At 41.6% G+C, this 16,389-nt stretch overlaps 1 protein-coding gene across 1 annotated transcript in view; it reads right to left on the bottom strand.

Annotated features, from left to right (window-relative positions):
- Positions 1-16,389, bottom strand: part of GRIK1 (glutamate ionotropic receptor kainate type subunit 1) — a 174,289-nt gene that overhangs the window by 61,316 nt on the left and 96,584 nt on the right. Inside the window, exons 3-4 of the mRNA XM_075033844.1 lie at positions 15,521-15,778; positions 7,045-7,226 (exon numbers count right to left, since the gene is read on the bottom strand). Coding sequence (XP_074889945.1) covers positions 7,045-7,226; positions 15,521-15,778 — 440 coding nt within the window. The remainder of the gene's footprint in view (positions 1-7,044; positions 7,227-15,520; positions 15,779-16,389) is intronic.

Genomic DNA, 16,389 nt, shown 5'->3' with positions numbered 1-16,389 from the left:
TAAAGTGTGTAGCCTGGATGTTTGGGAAGCATTACCTAGCTGTGCTGCTGCAGCTACACTGCTACTGATTATCCAGCTAGTTAACCCAAGGTAGCCCCATTATTGCTTTCCTCACAAATCCAAAGGCAGTGGCCTGTGAGGAGTGTTTGCGTCTTGAACACGTTTTTGATTAAAACTTTTTATGAGAATATTGATTCCCAAGTAATGTGCTATAAACAGAGCTGGCAGGACACACATATACCTGTGAATAATAACGATTTCAAAAGTCATGCTACAGGATTGTCTTTGAAAACAAAACAGAACCAAGACCCCATAAAACTAAAGGCAGTTGCATGTAAAAAGCAAGGTTCAGCCAGCAATGTTATCTGCCACAACCAAGAAACAGGTTCACAATGACAATTGCTGGAGGGGTGCCATGGATTTGCCAAGGACCCTGCACCCAAGGGCTCCATGAGAGACGCTCATTGAAATTCTCCCACAGAAAGTATTGCAGCAGCCCAGAAAAGCTTAATCAACATGTTGCTTTTGTGTTTTCTCTATTAACGATTACTCATTTAAGATACCAGCTACAGACAGCTGGAGGAGAGCTTGTAAGTGTCACACACACATGACTAATGTTCTTGTCTGGTTAAAGAATAAGAGTTGATGCTGGATCTGTCCCAGGCTGGGCCCTGATCTGCCACTGAGCTCTGCCCTCTCCCTTAGCATTGGGCACGGGATCAGCCTTAACTGGTTGTCCTCCCCTCTAACAATCATTAAGGCAATTAGTTAACAGTTATATAGCACTTAGATATTGCTATGACATGTTAGATCTGTAGATTGACCTAAATAGGGAGCTTTTTATTCATGGATTGTAAAGACTTTGTAATAACTTATTTATTGTTTAGGGTAACATGGTCACTAAGTAGGGAGCTTTTTATTCATGGATTGTAAAGACTTTGTAATAACTTATTTATTGTTTAGGGTAACATGGTCACTAAGTAATATTCCCAATGAAGGAAGACGTGATGACAGTACCAAAAGCCCACTCAGGAGGATGGCATTAGAAAAACAGGAGGTGAAGACAAGTTAAATCAAAAGCAAGAGGAATGCTGAAGACTCCAAAGCATTAATGACTTCCGAGCCTTAATGACTCAGGTGCTCCTACTTGTGTAAATAGGACAGTTGCACTTGTGTGTTCTCAGCAGCAAGAAGTCGTGTTTTTGCAACACAGCAGATACAGGGACTGCAGCTTCTAGGAACTACCAGGAGTGAGACAATAATAAAAGCATGGTAGGAGCAAAGACTCCTTTCAGGTTGGGACACCTCTGAAGTACCTTGCAAAGCAGCTGCACAGGCTCTTCCCACAGAGCAAGTGTCCTCCCCACTAGAGAAAATGAGCAGAGCAGCCCAGAAGAAAGAAGGGAAGGCAACAAGATTGGTTTATGTGTATATAGCTGCGCATAAGAAACTAGAATGAGATTTCATTACACTTTCCTATTTAAATAACTTTGCATGTAATTATTTAAATAATTATGCATCTGATATAAATGCCCTATTTAAATAATAACAGCTTTTAGTTAATGTGGAACTTAGATGAATGTAAACTAGTGAAACCAAGCTAAAATATTCTGCATTCTCCTTGCAGATCTCCTACCCTTCCTGGCCTGTATAAAATCTGTTCTTCAGCCAAACTCAGATATTGGTTGGTTATGGATTAACCTGGCAAATGAGATAAGAGACTTCCATCTCTAATTATCCATTTCAGATCAGATGTTTGGGCCTTGTCTTTTGCAGACCTGTACTTTCAGCTATGAGTCATGAACTGCAATGTGAATCTGAACAAGTACCAGTGGTCAAAATATATATGGCAAGTGGATAGAGACTGGATAAAAATATTCTTTCTTATGTCTGTAAATCTCTTTGGGTGCTCTGTTCCTGGCTCACATCATATCCCAGCTCCAGCCTATGTTTCTTCATCTTGTAAAAAAATCACCACCTCATTTAGAGCTAGTGTCAGTCTTCCTTCAAGGTGGGCTGAAACCACAATGGTGCTGAAGCATATTAGCAGGAACTGCATCAAATACTTTGCTTGCTTTCACTTTGCATTTTCTTCACTCATGCTATTATTTAATTTCATGACCATTAAATGAATGCATTTCATTATCCAATTAATTAGTACCACCACTGTTTTCTAAGATCAGCAAGATACACCATAATGAATAATAGCCCCTCTGCCTCCTTGCCTCTCAAGTGTTTGATATAAAAGGTTTATACTGTGTTTCCAGTGCTTCCCTGGACTCTATGTAGACAGCTTTACTTGGACATGACTTAACTCCCTGGAAATCTGCATCCCAGTCAGTCACAGCAGTGGTCCAGCTGGAGTGGTATAGAGTTCCTCCAACATGGACATGAGCCATATCAAGAAACAAGATATATTCTGTAAATACTTCGCTAGTACTGGAGTCCAGCTGGAAACATGGGCCATAGCAATAGGGCAGGATGAATGTGTTGGCCCAGGGCCCCAGTCAACTGTGGTTGGCTCCTTCTGTTTCCTGAAGAGATACCAGGGAGCTCAGGCAGCAGCATTACCTTTCAAACTCCAGCATGGACATCATCTCACAGTACCAAGACTGAAAGCACTCTTTTAGTTTGGAAGTCTGCTTGCCTTTGCACCATGCAGTGAATCTTCCAAGGAGGGGAGGGACAACTACAAGAGCAAGCTTATGGAACTAGTTTAGCTTTCATCTAGACAGCTCAGCTAACAAGAACAGCAAAGCAGAGGTCTCGGCATAGAGCAGCTATGATGTTACACAGCCAGGACCCCAAAAGATGGTACTCTGACTAAGAGCCTCTGCTGCTGTACCTTCCAAGCTCAGAATAAAGTTTCTGAGGCAATGGCCACCTTTACTTCTATGGACATCTACAGTTAGATTTGGGAACTGAAGTGCACTGCAAAATTTCAGGGTGAATTACCCCTGACACATGCCCATAGTCTTCACCTATGGCTCTTGCCATCTGATGCCATTCAGTAGCAACTAGGTGGCCAGAAGAGGAAATCTCCCCAGCAAAACCCATTTATAAAATGAGTAGGAGAGAGGAGAACCAGTGAGCTGAGTATCTATCTGTTTCTCACCCTGAGGACTTTGGAGATCACATTTTTACCCTAAGAAACCACAATTGCACTTAGCTTCTGCTTTTGGCTTCTAATTCTTTACTAGATCTCTCTCCTTGTCAGAAAATTTGTCCAGACTTCATGAGTTTTAAAACTCCAGCAGTCAAGATTTTCAAGTAGACTATGGGAGTGTCAGACCAGCTGCAACTTCTTCCATCTGCTCTGCTGGTGTAGTACATCTTGTTTCAAAACCCTGCTGGCATAACCTTCTGGTTCAAGTGATTTCAGAATATCCTGATCCCTGTGGAGCCGGTCACTTCAGGCAGCAGAGCTGCCAGTTTGGGTGGTTACCTGGTACAGGCAACAGAGCTGGAAAACTCCTTTAGCTGCCACGTACCAGTCACATGAGGTTACCGACCCTCGTGAGGGAATATGGAGAGAAAAGTCAAAGTGACTATTGGAAAAGGTGGCAATTAATAGTCACAATTTCCTCTTGTTCCTTCCAGATCTGGGTGATGAGAAGGCCAGGCCTTATTAAGCTGGTTGGGGAAAATGTGTGAGTTTAGGGAATGGGTTATTCAGCTGTGTGCAGACTTTGTATTTTGTTTAAATTAGGTTATTGATTCGCCTGTTCTTGTTGTGCACAAGGAAGAAGCGTGGCTCAATGGTATTTTAGTTGAAGCTATAAATAAGCAAAAAGATAGTCTCATTTAAGAGAAGAAATCTGTCTTTTGTGCTGTTTTGTAAACAACACAAGGTTAAAGGAGGCAAGTGAATAGGTCGCCTCCCCTAGTCCCACAGCCCAGTAATGCAGCTGGGTCAGGTGGCTCCACGCTCCCCAAACCAGCTCCATATGCTGACTCTTTGAGGACAGAAGTTCGCAATTTCATAATCCTTTTGCTCTCAGAAAGCGCTTTTAGGCATCCCTTGCCCTCCCTTCCTGGGAAACAAGCTGTGCCACAGCCGGTGCCCCCCGAGCACTGGTGCGAGCAGCCCCCGCTTGCAGAGCCAGCGCTGCCGCTGCCAACGCCGGCAGCACAGGCACCGCTGGGAGAAGAGCAGCTGCTTTTCTTCCCTGCTGTGCCTTCAGCTCGGAGGCAGGCTGGCGGCTGGCAGCACAAGTGCTGCTGGTGGTATGTTTCGCTGCCCCATAGCAGGGAAGTGTGGCTGCAGCAGGTGAGAGGTGGCCTCTTGCCTCTCTCCCAGAGGCTTGGAGGAGGTGAGGGATGCTGCCCGCTTTGGCTGGGGATTGTCCAAAGGAGATGGAGCAGATCCTGGTGCAGAGGGGGCACCCTTGGGCTTGGAAGGGGGGAAATGCACACCCCTGTGTAAAGCTTTTGGGGGGGAACCTGCGCAGGGTCAGAGGGTGAGGAGGATACAGGAACGGAGCATAAGCAATGGCGGGTATGTGCCTCTGTGACCCTGCTGCAGTTTTAATAGGTAAAATACCCTCTACCACCCAACCCTCTACAAATCGTCTCTTCCTTTATTTATCTTCTCCTGCATGGGCTACTAAACATTATCATAAATACAGTAGGCAGACAAGAAATTGTTGCTCTGGGAACAGGTTTAAGTGACTGCTGGCTCTGATTCCTACTCCTATTAGAAAACTTACATAATTTAACAATACTACGTATTGTTCCTGTAATATCTATTGGATGATTTACAAAGTAAAAAATGTTCTCTACTAACGTTGCAGTTTCCTTAAAATAATTTCTGTAATATCCTCCTTCATATCTTGTTTTCAATCAGTGTAAAATTATATAGGGGTTTCTATGTGCAGTGATGAGAATGTGAACCATGGTACTTCATGTAGTTAACCTACAATCAGATGAGTCACACGTGAATTCAGAGCCCTCCACACCTTCTCATTTCACAGCTGCCTTTGACAGTGAGAAACTTCAACACCTGAGTTACTGCTGCCACCATCTAGATTCAGCCACAGAACTCTCTCATATAAAAGCCATTTTCCCTTTCTTTCTAGCCTATATTTATGTTGCTTCCTTTCCCGCAGCTCTGACCCACAGGTGTACCTCTCTTAATTTTCCTGTTTTCTTCCACACTGCCATTCACCATCCTTCTCTTGAGTTCTTAAGGCATTGGAGAGCATTATCTGTATCTGCAGCCTGTCAGTTGTCTCCCTGATCCATTTCCCACACAAACCGTTCTGCCACTTTGCCCTGCCTTAGTGCATCTTTTAGCACTTCCTCTTCTTCTTTTCACACTAAGGTTATTTTTCTTTTTTTTTTTTTTTCCATACTCAGCCTTGTATTTTTGAAGCTTTGTGCCTCCTGCAGTGTGCCAGACATCTGCACTTTCTTCCTGCACTTCCTTGAAAATTCGTGTTGTCAGTCTAACTCTTCCCCCACATATCTCATTTTGGAGCAGCTTGTTCCTGCTGTCATGTTTTAATGCTTTTGGACAGCATTACTACAGGGAGCAGAGTGAGGGGACAGCAGCTCTCCTGTCCACCCCCCTTCCTAATTAATGCTGCTTGCTACAGTGGGCTCCCCATGCATGAGAGCAGTTGCCTGTTTGTGCACCCTTCCCTCGCTCTTCCCTCACACTCCCAACATCATGCCTGCACCTGTCCCTGCTATAGCTTAAATATATAACTTGCACCAAGAAAACCCTAAAATTTAGTACAGGCCAACTTTCCTGACAGCAATAAATCTAACTCTACCAGCTCATGGGAACTTGTATGCTGTTCTCAGCTGTGTCGCATCTGATTTAGGACACCATCCTGCACATCTGTGTTCACAGGATCAAGATTCTCCAGTCTGGAGAGGATGGTTTCAGGCTCCTCAGACTAATGCAACCAGTAAGTTGTCAGTCTTACTTTGGTACAGAATCTGCTCTGTGTAATTAAATATTTCAGCAAAACATTCTGGGTTGGAAGCATAGGTTTTAACCTTTATGGGACAGCCTATATCTGTACACTGAGATCAGTGGAACCTCTCTGATAGTCTTCAGGGATCAGTGTTACCCATTAGACCGAATGCCAGTAAAACCAACAACCCCTCATATCTACAATTGCAGCAAAAAGGAAAATACCATTCACAATGCATTACTTGTTTGGTATTACTGTCTATAGGTCAATGAATTGCAGGAGCCAGTGCTTTAGACTTTGATTGTCTAGAAATACATAGTAAGTGACAACCGTAAATTCTAATTCACACCACTCTGTGTGTGGTCCTGATAATGTCCCAGCCCATCAACATCAGGCTTTGTGGCATTTGTCCTTGCCTTGTGTGGCTGTCCAACTCTCACGCTTAGGTCAGGGTTATGTCAATCCTTGCACAATAGACTCTTTTCTGTTTTTTTTTTTTCTTCTGATACTTCCTTCATTCCATCTTCTTGCTGTACCAGAGTTTAAAATGTAATTAGGTAGTGCCAGCAGACCAAATCCTTCTTTGTTACAGGGAAGTGAATGCAGAGTTACGCTCTTGTCTGAAGTGGATTAATGCCCTGTTGTTACTGTAGTCAGCATTGAATCTGATGTGCAACTTCTGTGGAGGCAATAGTTCAACATGAGCTGCTCCCTAAACACTCCAAAACGAGCTCTTTCTTTTTTTGTGGGAGAAGACATAAAAACCATGTTGATTAAACCAGGACAAGCTAAAATAAATGCAACAATCTTCCTAGTCAAGCAGAACCTGAAGTATTAAAAAAAGAAATGCATATTTCCTTCTGCGGGATACCTATGGGGTTCTCTTCAGACATCAATACTGCTGCTGGTACTTACGGCTCTCTGAAGCCCTTAAGTCTTGTGGAGTGCTCAGATGCTGCTGCATGTTCTGTAACAACTTCTGTCCCTGGTATTAACAAGCCTATGTCCTAATTGATAAATGCATTCATTTTTTGTGTTTCCCAGAAAATGAAAACCAGAGAGGCTGACAACTTTCAGGATACAAAATGAATGTTGTGCTTTTTCACCCCCATCCCCTTACCTGCTTAAGGATTTCTGCTGCCGTTTCATGTGAGCAATCAAATATCACATAGAACTCCTTGCCCTTCTTCATCTCCTTGAGTAAAGGCCTGGCATCTTTATTCCCAGAGGGCAGCTGGCGGATTTTGATTTTAATGTTGTATCTAGAAGGGGCTTTGATGAGCTCTTGCAGGCGAATTAGACCTGAAAAATGATATGCAATTATACAACTAACCATTCTGTGCAATGAGTATTTGTTGTGACTTAAACAGGGTCTCTTATCAGTCCCAATGTATTTCACATACCCTAAGGGTAGTTGTTAGTCTCATATTTGCCACCTCCTAACTAATATTGTTACATCTTTTCCTTTTCATGGTTATACTTGGCTTCAACATCTAAATATTCTGAAACGTATTTTTAATTGGTTGACTATAGGATATGTTTGTATTGATGCTATATTGCTACTATTTACTGCAAAAAGGATATAATGTTTCTTCCCTAGTACCTAATTATTATTTTGTTATTAAACAACAAGAACATAGAATTGAAGAAACCTCCTTACTAACTTTCCTACCTAATGTCAAGCATGAGCAGGTGAGGGGTGTTAGAGGGAGAAAAATGTTCAATGGCCAGCACCTCCACTGTAGCTCACTTAGAAGCCAGTGGCTGGCCTGAGTGGCACTTACCAATAATTATTCTTAGTAGCCATCCATATGGCTCTCATTGTCCTCATTTCAGCATACATTGCAATACCCTGGAGAAGAAGCCTTAAATTCTTCTTATCACCAATTTAGAGATAAAAAGCCTGAAGGCACAGTGACTTGTGTAAGGTCACTCAGCAAGTCTGAGATCTTATAAAGAACTGAAATATTTTGAGAGCCAACTCTACATCTGTAAATACAAGAACATGATTTCTAAGACTATGCCTTCAGCTGGTACAAATCTACATGGCTTATTTGAAGTTAGTGGAGCTCAACCAGTTGAAGATGTCTCCAAGTATTTAAACACAGTGCAATTCTACTAGCTAATTCAGCACTCCTATGTGATTTGTACTGCCTCCAAAACCTAAGAAAGATAGTTAAAAGTTCTTTGAGGTGTGTGATTACAGTCTCTTTCTCATTATCCATGAATGTAATTTACCCACAAAAAACTCATGATCTCCTGCTGAGTGAAAGTAAAAGGCTGCCTTAAAAATATGTGTAAAGAGAGAGAGAATGCAGGCAAGAAGCACTTCTGGAACAAAAATTGAACAAACTATTAATATGAAAACACTCATTGCTCTCCTGCTGGGAGTGGGTATATATTTATCTTGTGCGTGAATGTCCTTGGTTGAATGGTCCAATGGTATATATAAGGCAAGATGAAGCATCGCTATTTCTACTGAGGTTGGTGAGTGATTGCTATGTTGAGAACTGTTGGCTTTCACTCAAGTACTGGCAATGTGTTTTGAAAAAAAAAAAATCTTTCCCTCCGCCTGCAATGCTGGGTCTGTTCTTTGTAGGTTTTCAAGTATCAACAATCAATATAGAATATTAAGCATCATGAGTATTCAAATGTAAATTACTGCACACTCTGTGAGATCAGAGCCTGGCTGGAAGCCAGCCTGTGTAAATATGAAATAATTTGAGCTCATTATTATGAGAATGGGGCACACGCTTCCCACACTGCTGTTTTTCTGGAGGACCAGGCAAAAGCCTGAATCAACTGAGTGCCAGCATAATTGATAGCACAGGGGAATAACCATCAGTCCTCTCCTTCCTCTTCCTCCTCCTCAACAAGTCCAAACCCTTGGACATGATACCACCAAGTCTTGATTTGGGACAAATCTTAAATTTGAAGTGCTTAGTCTGACTCCTGGCGGGAGTGGGGATGGCCTGGACAAGTGCAGTGCTTAGGGCAGTTGCTTTTCTCTCGCTTGGTAAGACCATCTGGAGCTCAGCCCACAACAGGCAGGAGGCATCACGGACTGCCCATGAAGCTGGGAAGGAAGTAGTGGCCACGCTGGGAAGGGGTCAAAAATCACATATCCTGGGCATCGGCCCCCTATCTGCAAAGTGGGTGATGTGACCCGAAGAGCGACGCAGAACTGAGCTGGAGAAGGAACTTGGATAGGAAAGATGTAGAGTCTGGCCAGGTGGAAGCTGCGGTGATGGAGCATGAACTGTGGAGGGCCTGGAGAGAGCGTTAGCCAGTCGTACTGAAAGAAAGGCTCAGTTTAGGGCTTCAGAAGGGAATCTGTAAGGATGGAAACCAGACTTGTTCCAGTAACTTTCCTGGCCTACTGTCTGTATTCTGCTGCCTTTTACTCAGACATGTAAACACTTTCTTTTCTTCCTTCGGAAGCAGGGTTGGGAACTTTCTGTATTGTTGAGAAAGTATCTTGTGGTCTGTAACATTAATGGATTCAGTAAGCCTTGGGGTTGGATTTCCTGCCACAACTAGTGGTTTGATCAAGAGAAATGGTTTGCTCTAACAGTTGAGTAAAATATTAAAATATGGGACTGTCTTTGAATATTTAATATCATTTCATGATGTCTGGAACTACTGCAAGTTGTGTGTGATGTATTTAGGAGCCAAAACATGCCTAACATAAACACAGTGTTCCAACAGGCAAATAATCACACACATTGGCAGTAAGCATGGTAGTGTGTGTTGTTAGAAAGTATTCACCTGCCCATTTCCCTTTTTTTTTTTTTTTTTAATTAAAAAAATGTATAGTTAATTCAGCCAGACTTAAAATTGAAGAAATGCTTTTACTACTTTGGGACAAAGTACTCCTTTTTATTAGAAAACTGTGTTAGGGTTAGCAAAGTTAGATGCCTCTTGTAACTGCAAGTTCAAAGAAAGAAAATTCAGTAAGAACTCAAATTGTGCCCTGTGCAAATTAATTGAACTGATGTGACAAAAAGATTTAGTTCCCCTCAGCCTTAAACAAATGCTGGGACAGCAGGCTAACAAGTGGGGAAAGTCAGGGATTCTTACAGAAGATGAGGAATTTGATGCATTTGCCCTTCTCAGCACCTGGTATGTTAAAATTATTGAATTCAGGGAAGATAGATGAAAAGCGGAGTCAAACCTGCACTGACGGCAGTGTTATTCCTTTTGTTTGAGTTGTTGATAACTGAGACAAAGTCATGTGTCTGTTGCAGATCAATGTGCCAAATAACAAAGTGCAAAAGTGGGATATTGGAAGGGTTCTGTTACAAACCACTAAATTAAACCAGAAAACATTATGTCTACCCAGTTCTAGCATGTGGAAAGATAAACCGTAATTTATGGTACGTAAGTTTGGGAAATGCATGCTCAATGTATCATTCAGTCCATTGCAAGTTTTCATTAGATCATTTTTAAACTTCAGAAGACAATTTTTTGCCTTACATAAAGGCATTGCACTTGATATAAACTAACTCTTTTTCAATACCTTGATGAAAAATAAACAGGAATTAATAATCAGAATGAAGGCTGATTATGGCCTGGGGACTCTGAACATAACATGAATTATGCTTAATATGGAAAAAAGGAGCACAGTCTCAACCTGAAAAATAAATACATTTGCTTAGGAGTCTTATTTTTCCCTAGCATTGGAAAGCTATAGTCATTAATGAGACGGACAAGAATTTCAGAAAGAGAACACTATGAGATGTTTAAATAAATATTTACTCTATAGCCAGAAGCCATTAATTTACTATTAAGAAAGATGACTTTAGATGAAAGTCCATCTTTCAGTGGCACAGTAAGGACAGCAATTAGAAATAAAAATCAGCTGTAGTGCGCTTTACTATTCTTACTTATACTGAAGTCTAAGAGAGAGGGTAAAAACCTGATCAGCTCAATTGAGGAAACATGAAGGAATTTTGAAAATGTATTTTAGGAACAAAATACAAGCTTTATAACTGCTGTAGGTCCCTTTGGAGGAGACAGTAAAGTTGTTTAACATGGTGCATTTGGTACCATTTAACATGATATTTGATAAGAAGCAGGATGACTAAGTACTTCTATTACAAATGTAATTTTTAGCACTACTGGTTGCAGATTTTCTAGAGCTGCTTATATCAAATTTGCTTATCATTGACAGTCCTATAGAGTCCACTCAGTAGATTACTACCACTCAACAACTAATGTGATAAATATTGGAACCTTGAATCAATTCTAGAAGATTGGAAAAAAATGTTAATATTTTGTCAATATCAGAAAGGGTATGTGAGATAACATAGAATGGCTTACCCCAGTGTAAGCACTGGACAAGCTAAGAGTAAAACTGGTATGGTGGTAAAATGCTGAAGAATGAAAACATGGGACTATAATTATGAGAGATGTTACGCTGTCAAGGGGAGATAGCTCTGTATCCCACCAAGTGCCTTTGGTGTTACAAGTTCTGTTGACACAGACAGCTCCCTAGATGTAAAGCACTTGTCCCTGGGAGGTGTCCATCTTCATATGTGATAAAACTTGTTTATGAAAAATGTGGGACTATAAAACAATCATTTGCCAGATCTCAAAAAGCAGATGTCAATGAGAAAGCCTTATTAAACAGTGGAGGTCTGTGAAAGCTGGTGCTAAGCCAGTCAGACATTTGTAGTGCTCTTTTCTCTGTATGCACTCCTAAATCATCGACTGGAAAAAAGTTATGGCTGAAAAGCATTTGGATGACAAAAACTGGCAGTATGGTAAATAGTGTTTGTGATAAGAAGGGTAGGCACAAGGGATTTGGATCATTTGGAAACATGAGCTCACTCAGATGAACTGGGGTTTTTAACATTGCTTAGTCCAGACTCTGCATTTCCATTTCCATTTCCATTTCCATTTCCATTGATGGATGGGTCCATGCAGCAGTGAAAACCGTAACTACAGGAGGTGAACAGCTAGAGCTCGGCAAACTGGCACAGTATGTGGCCTCTGTGCTGGACCTGGCCATGACGGCACGTGGGCTTGCAGCAGTGCTGTAGTGTAAAGGATGAAAGCAGGATTTTCCACACTTAATCTTCAAAATAGTCTGTTAATCTGGAGCAAGGCTGATCTCAACCTGAATAATCTGGGTATGGATCATTGGAAATTTACTGTTACAGCTATGAGTTCATTGTTTGTTTAGGAATGAAGCTAATCTTCACATACAATTAGTCTCTAAGAAAAAAAAGGTTAATATGTTTTTTCTTCTTGTAGTGTAACAATGATGTCAAACATGAGAGATGAGAAATAAAAAGAGCTTGAGCTAAATGGTGTCACTCTAGCTCAAAATCCAAAGACTACTTATATTGAACAAAGCTGACCTGTTTACTTTCCTGACTCCAAGTTAATAAGATGATTGATGATTAATTTACTTTCTAAATATCTCTGCAAATGAAGTCTCTTTAATATCAGTCATTTTTGTAGCTGAACACGTACACAACACTTAGTGTTTTGGAAGGTTAATTTGCTAATGGAGTAGGCTGAAAAAGACCTCTACTTGTTTATCCATGAGTATATTTTGGTATACAGTGCTAGGAGCCCAGCAGAAATCCTGCTGAGCTAGACCATCATAACAGAAATGCAAGAAGACTGCTGCAGTAAGCCCAGCCTGACTTTGTCTTTCTCTTCTACCTCCAGCCCTCTGGTGTACTCTCTGAGTCCAAGGTGAGCAGAATATTGGCACTGAGATCTGCCTCTTGGATCCAGGAGGAAACATGTGCTTCTTTTGTGCTGTCAACAGCGCAGAAAGATATACAACATTTTTAGCCTTAAAATTGAGGTTTGGCTTTTTTTTAAGCAGAATTCTGTCTTTCAGACATGTTTTTACAACATGATTTTAATATACATGCTTTTTTTTTGCATACTCCCTTTAAAGGCTTAAGCAGATGCCTGAGCTCATGGCTCATCCAGGTTTGTTTTATGCCATTATCAAAGAATCAATTTAAATGTTACTTGCACATCTGTAGAGCTCTAGAAGGTGTTATACTTCTGTGGGCAATGGGAAGAGAAAGGGGAATGCAAGTCTCAGAGTGGGGTTGACAGAGAAGTGCTTAATTTGCACCACTGACCACTAATGCACAACAGGATTTTTCAGAAATGCGTATGGTTCAGCTACACCTTTACCATAAAAGACAGTGTTGAGGGATGGTGGTGAGGGTTTACAGTGGAAAAACTGTCAATGTAAGTCTTATTTAGTTGGCTCTACTTTCTTCATCTCTACAGGTATGATGTCTCCAAGAAAATCTTTTCTGCTGCATGGAATGTGCCTTTACCTGTAACTTTGTGCCCTGCAAAAACCAATCAGTTAGCAAGCCTTGCTTAGCACTTCCTATGTTTTGATGGGAGGGCTATAGACCTCTCTGAGCTTTTAATGGTTTGTTTACATGCACACCTGTAGGGTTTAGGGATTATTCCGTGTGGGGCCCAGACGATAGAACACCAATATGATGATTAAAGTCATCCCTTTATTGAGCTCAGCCGATCATTTTTATACAATTCTCTAAGTTGTTTAGAAGCTTTGATTGGTTGCTGCATGCAAGCATTTGGTGTCCACGCGCACAAACATAAACGGTGATTGGTTACATCGGTACTGTCCACGCGCACAAACGTAAGATAAAGTTAGTTATACCCGCTCTGTACACGCGCATAAACACAGGACATAATTGGCTGTATTAATTAGAGCATGCAAGACTTGTCTTAGTCCAATTGGTCAAGATAAGCCCCTGAATTGAGGTTGTTTGTGCCAAGTTCCCTTTATCGTGGAATGTGCACCTGTGTTTTTCTAACTGGGATCTTTCTTTTTCTATCTTCTTGTTTAGTCTGTTCAAAGCCTTCTAAAGGCATCTGGAACACTCTTGTGACCATGAGCTACTTTCAGGCCCGATAACTAAGTTCCATATAATTGAACCCTACACACACCTTTTCTTGTGAAGCCAGGTTATGGACCCTTGATCCATGACTGAGTCTACACTGTAGGAGAGATAACGTTCTCTGCAGTCATGCTTGGAACAAATTTTGGTGTGTAATCCTGCTGGACAGGACTCCTTCTGAGAGCAGTTTAGGTATGTAGTCCTCTCAATGACCAGAGCAGCTAATACATTGCTCAGAAACAAATACACTACAGTATATGGTATCAGCTACAGGGGTAGTAAAGCCTATACATGTAAACACATGCAACAGTGGCTTGGACTCCCTTATACATTGACACCCTTCCACAGTCTCTGTGCATTAAAACAAAAGTCCTAGTCTCTGGTAAGCTTTTAAATCACTTGTTCCCAGGAATTAGTTTGTTATTCTCTTTTTTTCTATTTTTAACCTGTGAATAAAAAGGCACATGTTACTGATACTGATTGTCCATGGTATGTTACTGGACAGCTATGACTACTGTGTGCCCCAGGGGGAGGTTCTTGTCATAAAGAATTAATGATCTTCTATGAGTTATGAGTCCCAGGCTGGAAACATCTTGTGCTGCTTTTGTCTGGGATAGAGTTAATTTTCTTCACAGTAGCTAGAAGGGGGCTATGTTTTGGATTTGTGCTGAAAACAGTGTTGACAATACAGGAATGTTTTTGTTATTGCTTACACAGAGTCAAGGCCTTTTCTGCTTCTCATCCCACCCCACCAGCGAGGAGGCTGGGGATGCACAAGGAGTTGGGAGGGGAGACAGCTGGGACAGCTCACCCCAGCTGACCAAAGGGATATTCCACACCATATGATGTCATGTTCAGCATATAAAGCTGAGGGAAGAAGAATAAAGAGGGGGGGATATTCAGCATGATGACATTTGTCTTCCCAAGTAACTGTTACGCATGACAGAGCCCTGCTTTCCTGGAGATGGCTGAACACCTGCCTGCTGATGGGAAGTGGTGAATGAATTCCTTGTTTTGCTTTGCCTGCATGTGCGGCTTTTGCTTTACTTATTAAACTGTCTTTATCTCAACCCACGAGTTTTCTCAGTTTTACTCTTCCAATTCTCTCCCCATCGCACCGGGGGGAGGAGTGAGCAAGCAGCTGTGTGGTGCTTAGTTGCCAGCTGGGGTTAAACTACGACACATTTACACAAATTGCAACTTTCAGATTCAGTCTTCAGTACCCAGCTGACAAGTGAGTTGACTGTTTCTGAGAGTTTCATGGAACAAGGTAGCCTCTACGTTAAAAATGCTGCAGCTTGAACTTTTGGGTTGTAGATGCATCCCTTTTAAGATCAACCCCTCGCTGAGAGGGGGAATCCCTAATCAGTCCCACACTACAATATTTATCAGTTGAAGCTGTGTTAGTTGTTCCACAAATAGGAAGCAAAACATGACTGAGTATTCAAAACCCAGGAACTACCTCCTGGTGACTTCTTAAGGTCTGATGAAATGAACAGCTTTCCAAAAGCCATAGCAGCAGAAGAATAGCTGAACCTTCAGAGACATTTTTCTTCTATATTCTGGGAAAAACTGCTGTAAGTATGCCAAACTGAACTATCACAGGCACTCTCTCTCACAGAATTTGTTCATGTATGTACATTAACAGAAGTACATGATCTGCAGTGCACCAGTACTACTTACCTGTGCTGTCTTCATATACTACTGTTACTATTTTCCAGTTGTAGTATAGTACAAGATCCAAAACTGCTCTGCTGATGGCTGCATAGTCTGGATAGAGGTTGATATAAAATGCATCTTTGTTATCCACTGTAGGGTGCTTCCATCGGGTCTGAATATGCGGGACTTCAAGTGCATTGCAAATGGACTGCACTGCGCTGACGGAGGAGCTGTGGGAAGGTCCGAACAGAGCAGCTACACCAAGAGCAAGCTGGTCGCAGGCTGAGGTGGAGAAGAAGGGAGAGGAAGAAGCTTTTAGCTGGCAAAAGCAAGTAACTTGTGTGATGTTTACTGAGAATATTTATTCTCCATCCATCCCCATCATTTCAAAGTGAGAATGGGTAGCCATGTTGCTCCCAAACCCACTGAGAGATTTGCAAATAGTTCCTGAAAATGGCTTTACTGATTAGCGTTATATCCTAGAACCTGCTTGCTACAAATAAAAACTAAAACAACTTCTCTGCTCATTAGCTTCAGATCACATTGATTCCTAAATTGCCTTTCTCAGAATGGCATTATCCTGGAGAAACCAGGAGCTCTCTGGCTATGGACTTGCCAAAAGGCTGTCATATGAATTAAGTTTCATGGCAGCATAACAGGAAATATGTTCATGGAGTTACAACAGAGACTATACGGATTCCCTCCATGACTGGCAAGCTTCTACCCATGTGAGTTGCTTTAATTTCAGGCTACTGAAGGAATATAAACAGTAAAGGGCACTATGATTCATGGCTCTCCATAATCTGTGTTTACAAAACAGGCAGTAAAGCCTAAAGCCCTTAGTAATGACACAGGGAAATAAAGAACCAACAGACACTGACATTTTAATACCT

This window comes from Buteo buteo, chromosome 8 (genome assembly GCF_964188355.1).
Source record: "Buteo buteo chromosome 8, bButBut1.hap1.1, whole genome shotgun sequence".
Lineage (NCBI taxonomy): Eukaryota > Metazoa > Chordata > Aves > Accipitriformes > Accipitridae > Buteo > Buteo buteo.
The sequence above is the reverse complement of the archived record's forward strand: the minus strand, read 5'-3'. Positions and strand labels throughout refer to the sequence as shown.